Raw genomic sequence first — 15,497 nt, 5'->3', positions numbered from 1 at the left:
TTCTGATACCAAACCGTAGTTTGGTTCCAATTTCAATGTCAGCAGCATTTCAACTGTTACCCCTCGCACTGATCAAATCACATTAGATAAAAAGAAACATTTACAAATTGGTATTCATAATATATGGTACTTAAGAGAGGTATATTTCCCTTGTATGCAAATACTATCAGTTGTTGTATGTTTTTAGTGTTGTTTCTAAAAGGGGCTTCTCACTGCATTTCAGGATTCTGCTATGGTGTTCTTCACTCCATTCCCGGTACGATCCGGCCACTTTTGAGCCTCTAAACTTCCTCTGCAAAACTTAGTTTGAGTTTGACAACTTCTGCTGCAACATGAAACATAAGTTACAAATCTATATCGTTCCATTAACCAGAAGGACAAACAGTTTACGGTGAAAAGAACAAGCAGTGAACTACATTCTCATTTCTCACCATTGTAAAGACATGATCATACTTTTGGCTCTTCAAAGTGTGGAACTCTTCTTGGTGTAAGGACTTGTGCATCCACCGTAGTTAAAAGTTGCGGTATGGATAGACCTCCGGAGATGACAATTTCTGCAGCGAACGAAAATCAAATGCGAAACAATTTTAAGAAGCCGAGATTCATAATTAGAGAGAAAAGAATCGTACCAATCCCCTCTCGAACGGACAGATTAGGCCTCAGAATATCCTTGGGACTGATCAGAAAAATATCTCCAAGATAAAGGTGGTTCGTAGGTATATAAACACAGCATAGTTCTTCTCCTACGTTTCTTTGAGAAAGAACAACAGTTGAAGTGATAAACCCTAATGCATACTCCCCAATTCTTGGATGCCTTATGATCGCCACTTCCTTAAATGCTTTCGAGCTCTGATCTGCAAAACGATGCAAAATGGATCAATGTTTCAGAACATGTAGGCTTAGATGACAATGTATGGTTTACAAGTACCTGGTGAAATTGCTATACTAATTTGTTTTGATGCAGCGTAGATGTAGCTTATAAGCGGCATTTTCTTAATAAACCACTCCCAAAGAGTAAGAACAGAAGTTCCCAACCACGATTGCATGAAAATGCCGACTAAGAAGATGAAGGTGAGGGAGGTAGCAAATCCAAGACCTGCAGATTGACACCAACAAACATGTTTTGTTCCGTAAACTAGGCCCCGAAAAATGAATGAAACAGCCTTCTAGCTAACATATTGCAGAACATATATTGAGTTCATCCTTTTGCTTTGCTCAAAAGATTTGATTACATCTTCAAAGGCTATACATGCCTACTTACCCATGTTTACTAACCCAAGCAAATCACGTTAAAACTCGAACGATGACGAGTTGGTAACACAAAAAAATCAAATTCTTGGAGTCTTTGGAGATAAATCTACAAACCAGATAAGTAATAATTCTACTTACCGAAAATATTGATTCCGAGGTGATTGTAGATTGGGGAGAAGAAACCATCAACAAATTTAATGAAAGCCCATGTGATGTAGAATGTAATAGCTATTGGAAGAAGAATGACACTGCAAAGAAATAAAAAAAGAATCATGAAACATATCACGAAAGACTGTAACTCATATACATTTCAAGAGAATGTAACGAGGCTGGAAATGCGGGTTAAGTAAGTTGGCGTGGGCAGAGCGTCCACCCCAGCACTCGAGTTCAAATTCCCACTCCGTAAATCAGACTATTTTATAGTACAGTTTATATGAAAATCAACTAGCTGGGATTGGCTTCATGGAATCTCCTCTTCCCCCATCCCCACAAACGAAAGTGTTATCTCAGAACATATGAATGCTAATAATGGCACATTAGGGTTCGTTGCGGCAGATGCCAGGAGTAAGTCCGGCCTCATTCGAATCATAACGCGTGCAAATGCCGCGAAGAACTAAACAGTGTTGAGTAAGAATTAAGAGGGATTAGAAGAGACAATATGTTACCATCCTGTCATAAACTTCTTGGAAGCCCAGCTCTGAATAACTTTCGAAAAGGCCTATACAAAATAACGAGCATAGAATTCAATATCATGCAACATTCTGGGAAAATATTTGATCCAATACATCACAACACAAGTAACAAAACAAGAACATTAACGACAAGATCACGATATTTCAAGTTACGTTAGAATGTAATCATCCAACCTAAAATCAATCTGCGAACTGGCCATACTAGATTTCATCATTTGATATGAATATGGATCAACTATAATTACCAACAGAAAAAAAAATTTCCCACATGTCATCCGTGTTTATATGATATGAAATATTCCGATCATATATAAACCTAATGCAGAAGGTCCAGAGAGAAAATGAAATTAGACGAGAACCTCGTGGCCGGTTTGATGATGGGAATGGGAGGTGGTGGGAGGTGGGGAGTTTGCTGGGGAGGAGGATTTGGAATCTCCTCCGGTTTCGGAAACTGAAGCGACTGGAATGAGGAGCTCGAGATCCCTTTCCCTTTCTCTCTCTCTGGTCGCCATTGTTGCTTTGCCTCTGCGTCTCTGCTTCCCTTTGTGTTGTTTAGGAATACTCGGACCACTATAACTGAAAATCAAATTTAACCAATCATCGCTTCCTCTTCCTCAGCTGTTGTTACTTATATTTCCGGGGTTGAACCGGGTCCAAATAAACCAACCCATAACGTCTATGGTCCAGCATTTTTTTTTCTCCGAATGTTGGTTAATTTGAAACCTGTCTTCACAGTTTAGATTAGTTTAAAGTATAACATAATTTTTATTGTATCAAAATGAGAAATTTATATCAACAATTATAATATATTAATAACAAAGTTCGTATTTGAATACAAAAAGAGTTAGGCCAACTAATTATCTTAACTCACGTATGCTATTCATTACTGGTGACTTTCCTTTGCTTATAGAAAAGTCACTAAACATGCCTAATACATTAAATATGATATTGTTATGTGAATTTGGATCCTTTCTAGACATTAGCATCTGGAGCCTGAGGTGCAGGAAAATTCTGGTTTTTGATTTGTGTGAAAGAGAAATTGGAGTCCTTGATTTATTTGAGATGAGTTAGTGAAATAAGTTAATGAGGATTGTCAGACTCAATTTGAGTGGTCCTAAATGCCTGGTGTTTGGGCTCTGATAGTGAGATCCAGAATGAGTCTCTATCCTTGTTATGTCACCAAAAATACACAACAAAGCGAGATGACATACCACAAAGCAATATTTATTACTTGCAAATTTTGGTCTAACACATGTGTAAAATATAACTCGTAACAATTACAAAAGATAGGTAGAAAGAGTCTCAGAAAAAAACATGAATTGCATAATTAGAAGACTCAAGTATAAATTTGAGTACTCAAAACCATGACATCAAACACCAACTCTCTCATAAGATAAATATACGAACACTTCTTGACAAGGAAACCTAATTCCTAAGCAAACACATATATTAAGGAGACAGATTAACTGAAATCCCTCCATATACATTCTGAGTCTTCCCAGGTTCCTCCATACATCTTTAGGTACTCCCACCTGGGTAGTTGCAGCTATCATAGCCTACGTAACACAAAAGGGTACAAGTTTAATGAATGAAAAGAAGAAAAAATATCAAGACCAAGAACTTACTAGGGTTGTTGGATGAGAGTGTGGCGGTTTGCGAAAAATCGCAGTTTTGAGGATCCCCGCCGGTGGTTTGATAGAGGAGATTCATGGCATATGCAGCATGGGATTTTACGTTGTTTGGTTCAAAACAAGACCCTCCGGGTTGAATTGGAGTGCAATCGAAACCACGTCCACAAACATAATCTATATTAGCCTGCAACTGAGAGTCCGATACGCCGGCCTTGGGTACACAATATGATTCTTTCTTCGGATTTGGCCCCGACGGGTTAACCGGCGTTTTGGGTACTGCCGAAGGCATAGGTGACGCGGACGGCGTAGACGGCGTGGTGGGTGTGATGGGCGTGGTAGGGGTCTGAAGCAAAATAAATCAAGTTAAATTTATACACTGCAACAAAAACATTTAGAACATATGTCAATCCCTTTGTAACTTGTTACTGGCTGATATCATAGAACTTGTTTGGATATGCTTTTAAAATGATTGAAAACGCTTTTGGTGGAAATGTTTTAGTAACCAATCTTTAGTAAAAATACAAGTAAATTATGGAAAAACACTTTTAAGTGCTTTTGGAACCAAAAAGTACTTTCAATCATTTTAAAAGTACATCCAAACGAGCCAATACTCAATTTCGATTGGCCCTAACTAATTTCGTCAGGGTTTGTAGTACAACCAAACGGAAAGGAATCCTCTTCGGATCCCTTCCACCAAATCTATCAATCTGGACCCTTGAAATTTGATCCAACGGCTAAAATTATTATAACTTTTAAAATTGGCTCATGTTTTTAACCGTTTAATCAAATTTCAAGGGTCTGAATTGATGGATTTGATGGAAGGAAACCGAGAGAATCCCTTTCCCAACTAAACGTCAACATGTCTTAACCTAATCGAGAAGCGGTTGCATCAGCGTATCAAAATTACCATAAAATCCCAAATTGATGACAGTGATATCATGTTTTTTACCTGGCTGCTCTTGGAGAGGCCAACATCATAAGCCATGGTGAGGTCAGGCTTGAAGAGACCAAATGCTCTCTCAGACCCCGGGCCAGGCTTCAAGTTCTCATCATATAGTGCGAAAAGGTAAGTGTCCACAGACTTCCCCGGCATCAATGGCGTCCCAAGCATCGATCGAAGGTGCGCAATCAGGTTTCCGTTATAAGCTTTTGCGTTCTCGACACTCGGACCAACCTCATTGTCGTCTCCTTTGTACGGCCATCCGGTCTCCGCCACCACAATTTCCACGCCCTTGAAGCCCATGGAGTCCAATGCCGATCTTATTGCATCCACCTGCACATAATTGGGGACGACAATTAGTTTAAAGTTGAATATCGTTCGTAAGAAAAAAAACAACTTAACTAATAAATAACGGTCTTGGACCGGACAAAACCGGTGCAGATGCTTCACCTGAGCATCAAACATGTTCATATACTTAATATTTGTGTTGGTGTCGAGCCGCCCCTCATTCGGTTGGAATAGGCAAAAAGCAAGTGTCTCGGGTCTCGGGTCGCTCCGGTAGGCGAAATACGGGTACGGGTTGATTGTGAAAGGCGAACCGGTGGCGTTGTTAAACCCAAGCAACCCCTTCATGACGTCGCCGAAACCGGGGTCGAAGCTTCCCGAGGACGGCGGTTCGGATTGCTTGAGCACCGCCATGGAATGTACGGTGGAGACCTTGATTTTCCCTCCAAGAGACGCGGAATTGAGGGCGTTTTGGACATTCTGAATCGCCGGGACCAGCTGAGAAATTAGGCCCTGGTCGCCGGATGTCAACACCTCGTTGCCGACGGTGATGAGGATAATGTTGCTCGCCGGGTAGAAAGGGGACACGTTGGCGCCGACCCAGCTCTTGGCGAAACTCGGGTCGGATGCGAGACCCGGGATGTCGCCGTTCGCCGCTCCGATGACGATTCCGACGCCGGTGTTCGCCAGGGCTTTGATTATGGCTGGGTCGGAACCGTAAAGCCGAACCTTTTGTATTGAGGTGGACTGGAGCAGCTTCGCGGTGGATGACGGCGGCGGGAGGTTGTCGGCGACTTGGCCGTAGTTTACGCCGATAAATGATTGGCAATCTGCATTGAAAAAACAGAGCAGTTTATCCTTTAATTTAAATTATGGGGTTTATTTCTTCTGAATTAAAAAATATTTTTTCGATAATACGATTGAGTCAATCAACATTTTAAGAGCTTACTTGCGAGGTTAACAGATAAAACGAAGAGTGATACTGCATGAAGGAATGTAATCGCCATGGCTGAAGACAGAGTGCTCTGTTAAATTTTCTGAAGGTGAAAGAATGGAGGGAGAATATTAATAGAAGGTAGGAAAGAGCAAGACTTGGGGCAAAATCGTAAATTCATTTTAACTTCGACGTGTTTAAAAACGTGGACGACATAATTAATAGACTCGTTTATAAACGATTTTAAAATGACTGAAAGCGGTCCAAATACACTTGAAGTGCTTCCTGCATAAAACTTAGAGGAAGCATTGCAAGTATTTTTTTTAAGGTTTACTTTCATTTTTACTAAAAATTGGTTCCAAAAATATTTTCATTAAAAGCTTTTTCAATTATTTTAAAAATACTTTCAAACGAGCTCAATATTTGTCGCTCCTAGAATATAATAATTAAAAATAAATACAACCTTATAATTTAAGTATAATTGTAACACTACGTAGCAGTATTCTGATAAAAAAAAAATTCCTAGCACGGACACCTGAGAACATTTTTCCTTTTTTTTTTTTAAAAGAGAAAGAACACCTTAGCACGTAAGTAATGACAACGACAAACATATTTTTTTCAGTAAGTTCAATATGCTTATCAAAAGAACAAAAAAATCAATCCAAAACCACTTTAATTCTTAACCATTATTTTATGAAAAGAAAGCACTTTTGTGAATCTACGGTCTACCGAAATCAACCAGCCACGATACGCAAAGCTAATTTTACTTCCTCACTAAGGAAGAAGGAAGCACTTCGTTTTAGAAAGTGACGACAATTTCAGCTTAAAAGAACTTTGAACAACATAAAATAGCCAACAATATAAAGCACACTGGGAAAAAGCGCTTCTCATATATTAGTAGAATATTAATTTGGTCACTTGAATAACAACAAAAAAATTGAGATCCTTTCTGGATCTTTGTGTTCGGAGTCAGCAAATATAAAGATTCTGACAACTCATTTTAAATTCTACGACTTATATTAACCTATCCATTGGTTCACTTCATACAAATTAAGAGTCTAGATCTGTTTTTTCTCTATATCTGCTAGCTTCGAACTTCGAGATTCGGAGAGGATCTCAATTCCAACAAACGCACAAAGGTAAGGAAAATTTGAGAAGTTGGGTATAATTGGCGCGCAAGTAACCTTTTGAATAATGCTGACAATAATGGAAAAGAAAGAAGATTTCAAATATTTAAAACTAAGCTTTCTGCCTAACACTTCTTGAATGCTTTAACTAAACGGTTCGCAAAAGAAATTCCAGTTCAAGTGGAGCAAGAGCAAGCGGAGCATGGCGATGATGTTAACGGGGAGCTGTAGAGCAACAAGAGTAACCAGCACGAGCTCAGGTGGAGCTTTCACCGTTGCGGAATTACTGTTCATCTCTTACCAAATTGGAACGATACAGAGAAGAGTATGACCCCTGTGTAAGGACGACATGCACAAATCGAGAACAAATATGAATTTAGTGATGACAGTTTTGATTAGTGGAATAAATCCTCATGATTAAAACAAAAATGCACACTCATTACAAGAAAATTCTTCAATTAAGGATTACATTATAATTTATCTCTTCGAAAACCAGTTATATCGAAAAAAATAAAACAAACTTTGCTCAAATGGCGTAATAAATCCTTTTCGTGTTGATAATGGTACTTGTAGGTGTTCGTATTCAACAGGTTAATGTATTGCAGACAAACCCGTACGACGGAGGTCTCTGGTAAGCTCATCTACAAGTCCATTGAGCAGAAGCCTCTCCAAATCTTTCACAACTTCATCTACTTGAATAACTGCAAACATAGTTTCATCCCAACCCATATCCCACATGCAATTCACGTCCGGCTGCCAGTTATGCATATCGTTTTCCAGCATTTTCGGAAGATACGCTTCCACCTCACATTCGTACTTTCCTTTTCTTCCGTAGAACTTCAGTGTCTCGAAATCTTTATGCAGTTGCCTAACCAGCTCATCCAAAGAATGTATTTTGACAAAACTTATCGATGTCTTTGCGCAGTTGGGATGGACATTGAGCTCGTGCCTTCTCCCTTTTCGTTTCATTACTTCATAGCCGCATTCTAATGTGAGCTTGATGTCTACATCCGGGCTGCAGTCGTGTCTGCTGTCGTGAAGAATGCCAAAAGGGATTTCGAGTTTGAAAAGTGCTTCTGCTGTGTTGAGGAAATGATGGCTCTTGATCACTACCTGCTTCAAGTGGTTTTCGCTTTCTGTCAGCGGCTCTTGTTTTCTCAGGTTGAATGCTTTATGGTGCTCCCGTACTTCTGGATAACAAATGTCCAAGCCGGCTTCACGGTTTCCTGCATCTTTTAGAAACCTAATGAGTTCACATTTTGTATAAGATGAGAAAAACTTACCTGCAACTAGATGCCATTGTGAGCTACTTAAGTATTGCCACTTGTTCACATGGTAGTGAGTGATTAGCTTGAAATACTGCCACAATGACATTCCCCGTTGCAGAGAAGTTCTTCTCGTGTAAGATGGGAATTTGAATTGAAAGCAGAGGTTCTACTCACCATTAAGTGTAGTTGATGCAGTTATGCACTCATCATAATCGAAAACAGGTGCTTGATCTTGCTGATCATACTGCATAACCTGCCAATTTGAATTACACAAATTTTGTAACTGAAGACGTATCTTTTATTTGGAAGTTATGAATTTTCGGATTTTGTATAGATGGACTTACACTTTCATTTGGAAGTAGAGTTTGTGGTTTTTCGAGGCTTCGACATTCAACTTCATTGGGATCAGACAGAGTGGGAGCCTCCAGCTTGGCTTCTTTATGTAGGTTTTGCGTTGAATCTACTGATTGAATGCTTGCTCTTGACTTGTTGGACTTGACGATGCGCGGCTCAGCTTGTTTTAGCCTGCTGGCTCTAACTTTTTCTGTTGCATTCTGGCTACCAAGTTTTTCATGGCTTCTTCTGGTTGCCACTTCATCGATTCTTCGAGGCATTTCGTTTTTATTCACTCTTCTAGATTTTGCCTTCTGCAATGGTGGTGCTGCATGAACAGGTCTCTCCTCCATAGCCAGTGGAGTGCCAAATTTTTCTTTTGATGGTTCAGGATCCAGGTACTTTGGAGAAGAATTGTTCGTGCCAAAATTCAAATCAGAGGAGCTTTTGCTTCTGACCAGATTTTCATGGAATCTGCCATTTGGAACTCCTTTGGGTTGCACTGCACCAGCGACTTCTCTCGTGTTTTTCCTATGTAGTCTAGCTTGGTCTGCAAGTGTCTGCTTCTTATGCAAATCTACTGCTCCTGTTGACTTAGTCCTTGATATGATTTCGCCTCCTCGTTGTTTTCTTGCTGGCAACTTTGGTTGTGGACTCTGCTGCTCCTTCGTCTCTCTTCCACGCTTATCTTCCAGTGTCTCCGTTTTCAAAAACATGGATTGCTGCTGAAGTTCAAGATTGTTCTGTGACTTATGCTGATTTCTCAGGGGAATCTTGTTCCCGGTTTGCTTTTCCGTCTGAACCCTAATTTCCTTGAACTCTGCTTTTCCTTGCGTCACAAGTCTCGCTTCGGAACTGCTATGCACCACAGCTTTATTCGGTTTGACGCTCTGAGTAGTTTTTTGCTGCTTATCTGATTTGATGGTTGCCTTTTCTGATCTCGCTACCGGTTTAAATCCTTCCGGGTCTTTCCATTGCGATGTTCCATCATGAACAACTAACTCAAGGCTGACATTGTTGGGGAGCATGTTTTTTTCTGCTTGCAAAACAAATGTGGTATTAGGCATCAATGGATCCTTGGTCTTAACTCCAGAAATCTTACTCCTTTCGCGCATTGTTTGCTCTCTTGTCCGGCTTTCTGTTTTTGACTTGGAACTCAAGTCTTCATGCACGTTGTGCTTCACGTTTTCCTTTTTCGGAAGCTCATTCAACCCCATTAGTTTTGCAATTACATTTGGAATTCTTTCCTTTTCTGGTTTAGACTCTTTCGATTCTGCTGATGGATTCTTGATGCCGGAGCTATAGCTGACTGACTGCCTCTGAGTAACTGATGGGGAGGAGGTTATTTTCCCTTGCTTTTCGCGGTTGAAGCTACTACCTTCTGTAGTATAAGTCAGAGCTGCAGTCATCTTCTGCATGAACCCCGTCCTTCCAACTTCTTGAATTTTACGCCCGTGTCTCGAACCCTTGTCAAATGAGAACCTTGGCAGATCAATTTGCTTTTGCTCATCTGATTTAACAGCATTATCTTCGTCATCTTCATCCTCATCCAGCAATGTGATCCGATTTTTCCTCTGAGAGTGGACCATGTATTCAGAAGTTTCCTGCAGATTTACGAGCATTCTCAAGGACTCTTCCAAATCCATTGCCCCTTTCATTAACTCCTTCCCAACTTCTATTGAAAATCCATTGACATTAAGACCATTCGAGCATGCTTTTAGGATCTGATTCAATTTATGTGCCCCTCTCGATATTTCTTCGATGTGGAGATGAGAAAGGTTAGGAAATTGGTTACTTGAACCGAAGTACCTATTCATTCTACCTTTTCTTTCCATCTTGCTGAACTCCATGGCTCCCCTCCCAATTTGATTCAAAAATCCTAGCATTGAACTTCTGCTAGATGTATCCGCCCTCCCGAACTTTCCTCCATTTTCAAGTGCAAAAGCCAATGCCATGGAAAGATCTCCCATTTGTTGTGAGCTCCTACCTCCTCTCCCGTAAGCAACAATCTGATTCGAACCATCTTGAATAATCGGCGTTCTGCTACTTCCTCTGGAGCCAATCTGCGGTAATTCGAACGAAAATAAAAACATTTGGACCAAACGAAGTTCATTCTATTCCGATTCCTCAAATAACTGGAATACAACAATTTCGCGTCATCAGATTACTTACTTTTCCACTGGTTCTTGCATCCCCTCTTCCTCTATAAGCTTGCTTGGAATAAGCATATGCATCTGTATCAACACATGAAAAGAAAAAAAAAAGAAACGCACATAATTTTTTGCACTGCATATGGAATTGATCAATAAGTACACAAATAAACGTTACTTTAATGAAAGAACACAGACTATCAAGATCGTTGCAAATATGTTCGATCAAGTCACTTTCAGAAAAATTTCAAAGATGAAACAGAAAAACCAAACACTAAGTCCTTTCCCCGATGTGGGATTCACTCTCGAGTCTCGACAAGATGATATATTGGTCTATGATGTTTGCAACATTTGATTTTTTCACCTTACATAAACTTTTTTTGATGCATGATTCCTTGCAGTAAAAAGGACACAAGAAGATTCTTTCCTTCAAAACTGGTTTTGTGCTTATGAATTTATACAGTTCGTGCTGCTTTAACTGTAGCCCTTACTCGTGCTCTATGCTAGTGATGAAGAATTAAACATTTTCCTCATCAAGGACTAATCAATGAAATTAATAAACATTTAAATGGGGTAGATTAGATTAGAAACTTACCTATTGCCATGGAGTTCGACCGGTTGGAGCTCTGAGACGCACCCATTTTCTCCTTGCGGACGCGAAGATCATCCAACAGCTTCTGCGCAAAATCCGATCGCTTTGCCATGTTTTGCCTGCAGATCACTTGCAGCAATGTTTCAGCTAGAAAATGGTGTTTGGGGCATTAAATTCCTCAAAAAACAGAGAGGTGAGAGGGGAAGCTCAGTTTACATAATTTGTGGGTGGATGGAGGGATCCTTTCAAGGTTTGGTTTAGGTGGCAAGTCTCAAATTATTTATGGAGAGTTTTTGAATTTCTTTTTATCATATGATACAAGGGTTGACGTAAACGTCATCTCTCTCTCTCTGTTACATATTGGTCGTGTGAATGACTACCTTGTATTTCAATCTAAGCAAGGGCTGAGGTTTTTTCAATGGGGCTTCGCTTTCAAGCTTACTTTTTTCATCTACTTTTTACTGTTTTGCTTTTGTCTTTCGATGAGTATGAGTATCTGCTTCTGTCTCTCTCTGGACAATTTGTGTTTACCACACGATTCATGATGACGAGGAAGAAAGTGAAATATGGCAAACGTGTAATCGACGATAGTGGGTAAATGATTGAATGAGTATGTTTATTAACGTTTAAATAATAATTCAATTATCAATTTTTATATCATTTAGTTTATAAAATTTTGTCTACAAATTTAGTCTTCCTAACATTATATGTTGTTATATCCTATATTCTATTCACTTAGGCTTTTGGGTCAACAGATTTGGACTAAATAATGTATATTCGATTCACTAAGTTGGATAGAAGGGTGTTATTTTTCTTTCGAATCCTCGTTTTTGTAGTTTTATTATTTTAACACAATTTTAAAAGATGTGGGCATTGGGCTTAAAAATTGAGTACCAACCACATGGAATAGACTGACCATCCGTTTTTGGTTTAAAAATAAAACATAAATTCAATACTTTTCAAACTTAATGATAACTCGTAATGAATTAACTAAATAATTTAAAATAATGCTACACTTACAATCTAAACAAACCGTATTTGGCTCAACTCCAATCTCCCAAAGCCAACTCGCTCATTTGCTCTTCAGACAAGGAGAAATTTTTTATTGTAACGGAAATATAAGTAGTATACCACTTGTTTTAATATAAGTAGTGAGCAATTTTATTTTTTAAGTTATTAACTTTTTAGCACACATATTTCACTATTTGTATAATAACACATAATCTACCACCCATTGTACCGGCCACACTGAAAAATCTCTTCCCGACAAAGTCCCTCCGCTCCCGAATAACACGTACACAACCGAACCGGCCGGCTGCTTGTTTAGCCACGTCAGCAACTTAGACAATTCCAATGCTGACGTCACCGGTTCATCTTATTTGGTCAACTGTCCAATCGGATAAACCGGCGGCGATGACAGGGCCAATTCTAATTCTTTCTTTTTTCTTGCTATGCAACGTTCATGCATGTAACAATTTCCATTATTTTTCTTTACCTAATTATTTTGATTTTGAAATATATATATATATATATATAAATTTTAGTGGCTCTGTTATGAACCCAACTTCTCTCTATTTAGATTTGGGTTTTTTCGTTCGTTTTTATATGTTTGCAGGTTGTGTTTGGCATTTGATTTGGGAAGGGAGACGATATTTCTTCATTTCTTATAAGCATTTCAGTCTCCCTCTGACCACCATTGTGCTATTCACCAGCTGCAGGAATTGAACTTAGGATGTGCCGTGTAGACTAGAATGATGTGTACATATTCATTGTACTTATACTATGTAACATTTGTATCTAATCAGTTGATGTGTGAAACTTAATTATTACTTTGCTGATAATACTTCTTGTTTCTCCATCTGGGTTGGTGAGGGTATTAATTTATGAATCATAAATATATTTTCAAAGAAATGAAAAAAAATTATAAATATAGTTAACTTTGAAAATGAGAGAATATATATCATACAATTAATTGTAGAATGGAAATCGTTTTTAAATTAAAATAATTCACAAAGTGCAATAATGACAAATGCAAATAACAATGCATACTTAAAACTTAAATTAAGGGGCTTAATAATCGTCCTTAAAACTTGTAACATCCGCGCCTAATGTTTGTTAAACAATTTAAATTAATGGCCTTAATAATCGTCCTTAAAACTTTTAACATCTGCACCTAATGTTTGTTAAGCATCAAACTTGTCTACGTGGCATAATAACTAGTAGGGTTGGACATATGTACCTGTTTGTCCCTATTTTTAATTAATAAATACAATTTTTTGGTCTACTTGCTCTTAATTTTGTCGCGTCCCGCAATGGGACAAAAATTCGCCGGTGACGGATGCCGTAGGATCGCCACCTGACTGGTCCGGGATGTGACCACAACTCCTACTCCACTGTCCTCTCAGAGAACCCTTCCGGCAAATAGGGCTTCGGATCGTTCAAATCCCCTCCAACATTGAAAAACGCTGCCCACGCGCCCGCGTTGGTCGGCTTTCGCACCAACCATATGAACGTCTGCTGATTTAGCTCCAGCCCCCATGCGTTGCTCCGCCGTCATCGTCCCGCCGCTGCCCAGAGCGATGAAAATGACCGAGTCTGGAGGCTGCTGGTCTAGCCAGGCCAAGCATTCAGAGTCAACTTTGGTCAACAGTTCGTCCTCTTTAATCAACGGTTGGACGCAGTGAACAGGTGGGATTGGGATGAGCTTATAAAAGGGGTCTTCTCTAATAAGAATGACGCAGAGGCGGTGGAGGGGGGGGGGCTCATTTCTGGGTGAACGAGGGCGGACACTTCGGCAGGAGGGAGGTCGAAGACGCGGAGGCCGGAGGGGAGGGTTGGGGAGTGGAAGAGGGCGGTTACGGTGGAAGCCTCGGTGGTGAAGTCGAGAAAGCTGACGTGAAAGCCGTGGTGGAGGACCAGATGCTTCGGGAGCTTGAGGAGTGGGATGATGTGGGACGGCAACGTGGTGGAGATTCATGGTTTCTGCCGATTCTACAGCCATATATGGTGGTTTATAAGATGAAAGCACACTGAAAGTTTATCTTCACCTTGCTATAGTGGTGTGTGGGACGTGTATATATATAGGCTGTATCTGTATATTAGGATTAATTATTGGAAAAAATCAAATATAGAGGGATCACTTTTTTGTGCGTATAATTTTGCATGCATGCATGCATTATACATGGTACTGGTGTCCAAGCATTGAAGTTATAAATGTGTTTAGCAGTCTGTAGTGTTAATTTGGTTCGTCTAACCAACCCCAGTAGAAAAGTATACAGTAAACACCATGATCAGATCTATATATTATTACATGCGTACAACAGTACATAAAGGGAGGTGTTGTCTTCACACTATTTTTTTATCTTTCACAACTCCTCTTAATTTCGGCCGTCGAGTGTAATGAATTGAATATCAAATGATATAAATTTATAAAATATGTGTAGAAAGTAAAAAAAGGGTAGAAAACACCACCCGACATAAACTGAAAAATGTCAAGGGGAATTATTTGTTTTGCTTTGACAGAACATACTCTACGTTGCAACAAGACGAGACTTATGTGACGATGTTTTATGCAATGACACCCAAAAAGTTGTCACAATAATTGTCAAAATTAACCGGCCATATTGCAATTTGTAATTATTTACAAATATGTGTGGAAAATATTAGAGATACCATATAATGTGGACTTGCATGTTATGTGAATGATTTGTATATTAATTTATATGTTAGTTATATATAACAATTTTACTCATACGCATTACTTGTCATGTCAAATTACACGTGATCTTCATACTAGTTTGTGAACGAATGCATAAGACATTAATCATGTTCAAGTTTCAACTATAGTTCCCCTTGCTATGCCTCCTCTCTGGGAGAAAGACTAAATTGGTGAAAATTGTTCAATCATGCCATATTATTTGTCTTGTTTCCCAACTCTCACACTTCTGCAGCAACGCCGGAACTTTGCCTATCCCTACCAAATATTGCACATGCAGTTACTCTTTCATCGACCCTCACATTATTTTGAGTCGCACCTATTTAATAGAGGTAGGGCTTTACAAACACAATTAATTTATTTTTTTAATTAGAGAGGTGCTACAAATGAGATACAAAATAAAATATGATATATTTAATCTAAATGTATGTATATATATATATATATAGAGAGAGAGAGAGAGAGAGAGAGAGAGAGAGAGAGAGAGAGAGAGAAGCACGCACAAAAGCTACAGGTTATTCACTAAGTCATATTGTCGATTACTTGGTGGGCTTGTTGTCGTTAGCCAGATTATGTTAC

General features: G+C 39.2%; 3 protein-coding genes and 1 non-coding gene across 7 annotated transcripts; 1 reads left to right on the top strand and 3 right to left on the bottom strand.

Annotated features, from left to right (window-relative positions):
* Positions 1–69: 69 nt before the first annotated feature.
* LOC137718811 (protein LIKE COV 1) lies at positions 70–3,153 on the bottom strand. Of its 2 annotated transcripts, none has more exons than XM_088699100.1 (7): positions 2,303–3,153; positions 1,917–1,969; positions 1,390–1,499; positions 929–1,096; positions 630–854; positions 432–554; positions 70–325 (listed from the first exon to the last, which is right to left on the bottom strand). In XM_088699100.1, the coding sequence occupies exons 1-6, from the start codon at positions 2,453–2,455 to the stop codon at positions 448–450; spliced, it is 816 nt and encodes a 271-aa protein (XP_088555226.1). In that variant the 5' UTR covers positions 2,456–3,153; the 3' UTR covers positions 70–325; positions 432–447. The 2 variants fall into 2 exon arrangements, with proteins under 2 accessions (XP_088555226.1, XP_088555227.1); XM_088699101.1 differs by having other exon boundaries at positions 70–322; positions 2,303–2,666.
* Positions 3,152–5,972, bottom strand: LOC137717873 (glucan endo-1,3-beta-D-glucosidase). Of its 2 annotated transcripts, XM_068457370.2 has the most exons (5): positions 5,749–5,972; positions 4,965–5,629; positions 4,524–4,847; positions 3,569–3,917; positions 3,152–3,499 (listed from the first exon to the last, which is right to left on the bottom strand). In XM_068457370.2, exons 1-5 carry the CDS (start codon positions 5,804–5,806, stop codon positions 3,462–3,464), a joined length of 1,434 nt encoding a protein of 477 aa, XP_068313471.1. In that variant the 5' UTR covers positions 5,807–5,972; the 3' UTR covers positions 3,152–3,461. The 2 variants fall into 2 exon arrangements, with proteins under 2 accessions (XP_068313471.1, XP_068313470.1); XM_068457369.2 differs by lacking the exon at positions 3,152–3,499 and having other exon boundaries at positions 3,514–3,917; positions 5,749–5,905.
* Positions 5,973–7,137: 1,165 nt separating this feature from the next.
* On the top strand, positions 7,138–7,240 carry LOC137718885 (U6 spliceosomal RNA). Its single transcript, XR_011065967.1, has one exon. It is a non-coding gene; the product is annotated as a U6 spliceosomal RNA (small nuclear RNA).
* Positions 7,236–11,560, bottom strand: LOC137718694 (uncharacterized). Of its 2 annotated transcripts, none has more exons than XM_088699206.1 (5): positions 11,207–11,560; positions 10,634–10,695; positions 8,473–10,524; positions 8,303–8,381; positions 7,236–8,092 (listed from the first exon to the last, which is right to left on the bottom strand). In XM_088699206.1, exons 1-5 carry the CDS (start codon positions 11,313–11,315, stop codon positions 7,452–7,454), a joined length of 2,943 nt encoding a protein of 980 aa, XP_088555332.1. In that variant the 5' UTR covers positions 11,316–11,560; the 3' UTR covers positions 7,236–7,451. The 2 variants fall into 2 exon arrangements, with proteins under 2 accessions (XP_088555332.1, XP_068314341.1); XM_068458240.2 differs by having other exon boundaries at positions 7,236–8,086.
* Between the last annotated feature and the right edge of the window lie 3,937 nt (positions 11,561–15,497).

The sequence above is a fragment of the Pyrus communis genome, chromosome 8 (genome assembly GCF_041283825.1).
Source record: "Pyrus communis isolate YQ-2024b chromosome 8, ASM4128382v1, whole genome shotgun sequence".
Taxonomy (NCBI): domain Eukaryota; kingdom Viridiplantae; phylum Streptophyta; class Magnoliopsida; order Rosales; family Rosaceae; genus Pyrus; species Pyrus communis.
Note: the sequence above shows the minus strand (reverse complement) of the source record. Positions and strands in the feature narration are given on the sequence as shown.

Bases quoted from the DNA above. Each gene is read 5' to 3' on its own strand.
- LOC137718811 (XM_088699100.1), bottom strand. From the start codon at position 2,455: ATGGCGACCAGAGAGAGAGAAAGGGAAAGGGATCTCGAGCTCCTCATT. The intron at 1,097-1,389 runs GTAAGTAGAATT...GTCAATCTGCAG, and splicing joins CCTCGGAATCAATATTTTCG to GTCTTGGATTTGCTACCTCC. The intron at 855-928 runs GTACTTGTAAAC...ATCGTTTTGCAG, and splicing joins TAGTATAGCAATTTCACCAG to ATCAGAGCTCGAAAGCATTT.
- LOC137717873 (XM_068457369.2), bottom strand. From the start codon at position 5,806: ATGGCGATTACATTCCTTCATGCAGTATCACTCTTCGTTTTATCTGTT. The intron at 5,630-5,748 runs GTAAGCTCTTAA...TTTTCAATGCAG, and splicing joins TTTATCTGTTAACCTCGCAA to ATTGCCAATCATTTATCGGC. The intron at 3,918-4,523 runs GTAAAAAACATG...ATTTTGCTTCAG, and splicing joins GCCTCTCCAAGAGCAGCCAG to ACCCCTACCACGCCCATCAC.
- LOC137718694 (XM_088699206.1), bottom strand. From the start codon at position 11,315: ATGGCAAAGCGATCGGATTTTGCGCAGAAGCTGTTGGATGATCTTCGC. The intron at 10,525-10,633 runs GTAAGTAATCTG...GAATTACCGCAG, and splicing joins ATGCAAGAACCAGTGGAAAA to ATTGGCTCCAGAGGAAGTAG. The intron at 8,093-8,302 runs GTGAGTAGAACC...GGTTTCTAAAAG, and splicing joins TGCATCAACTACACTTAATG to ATGCAGGAAACCGTGAAGCC.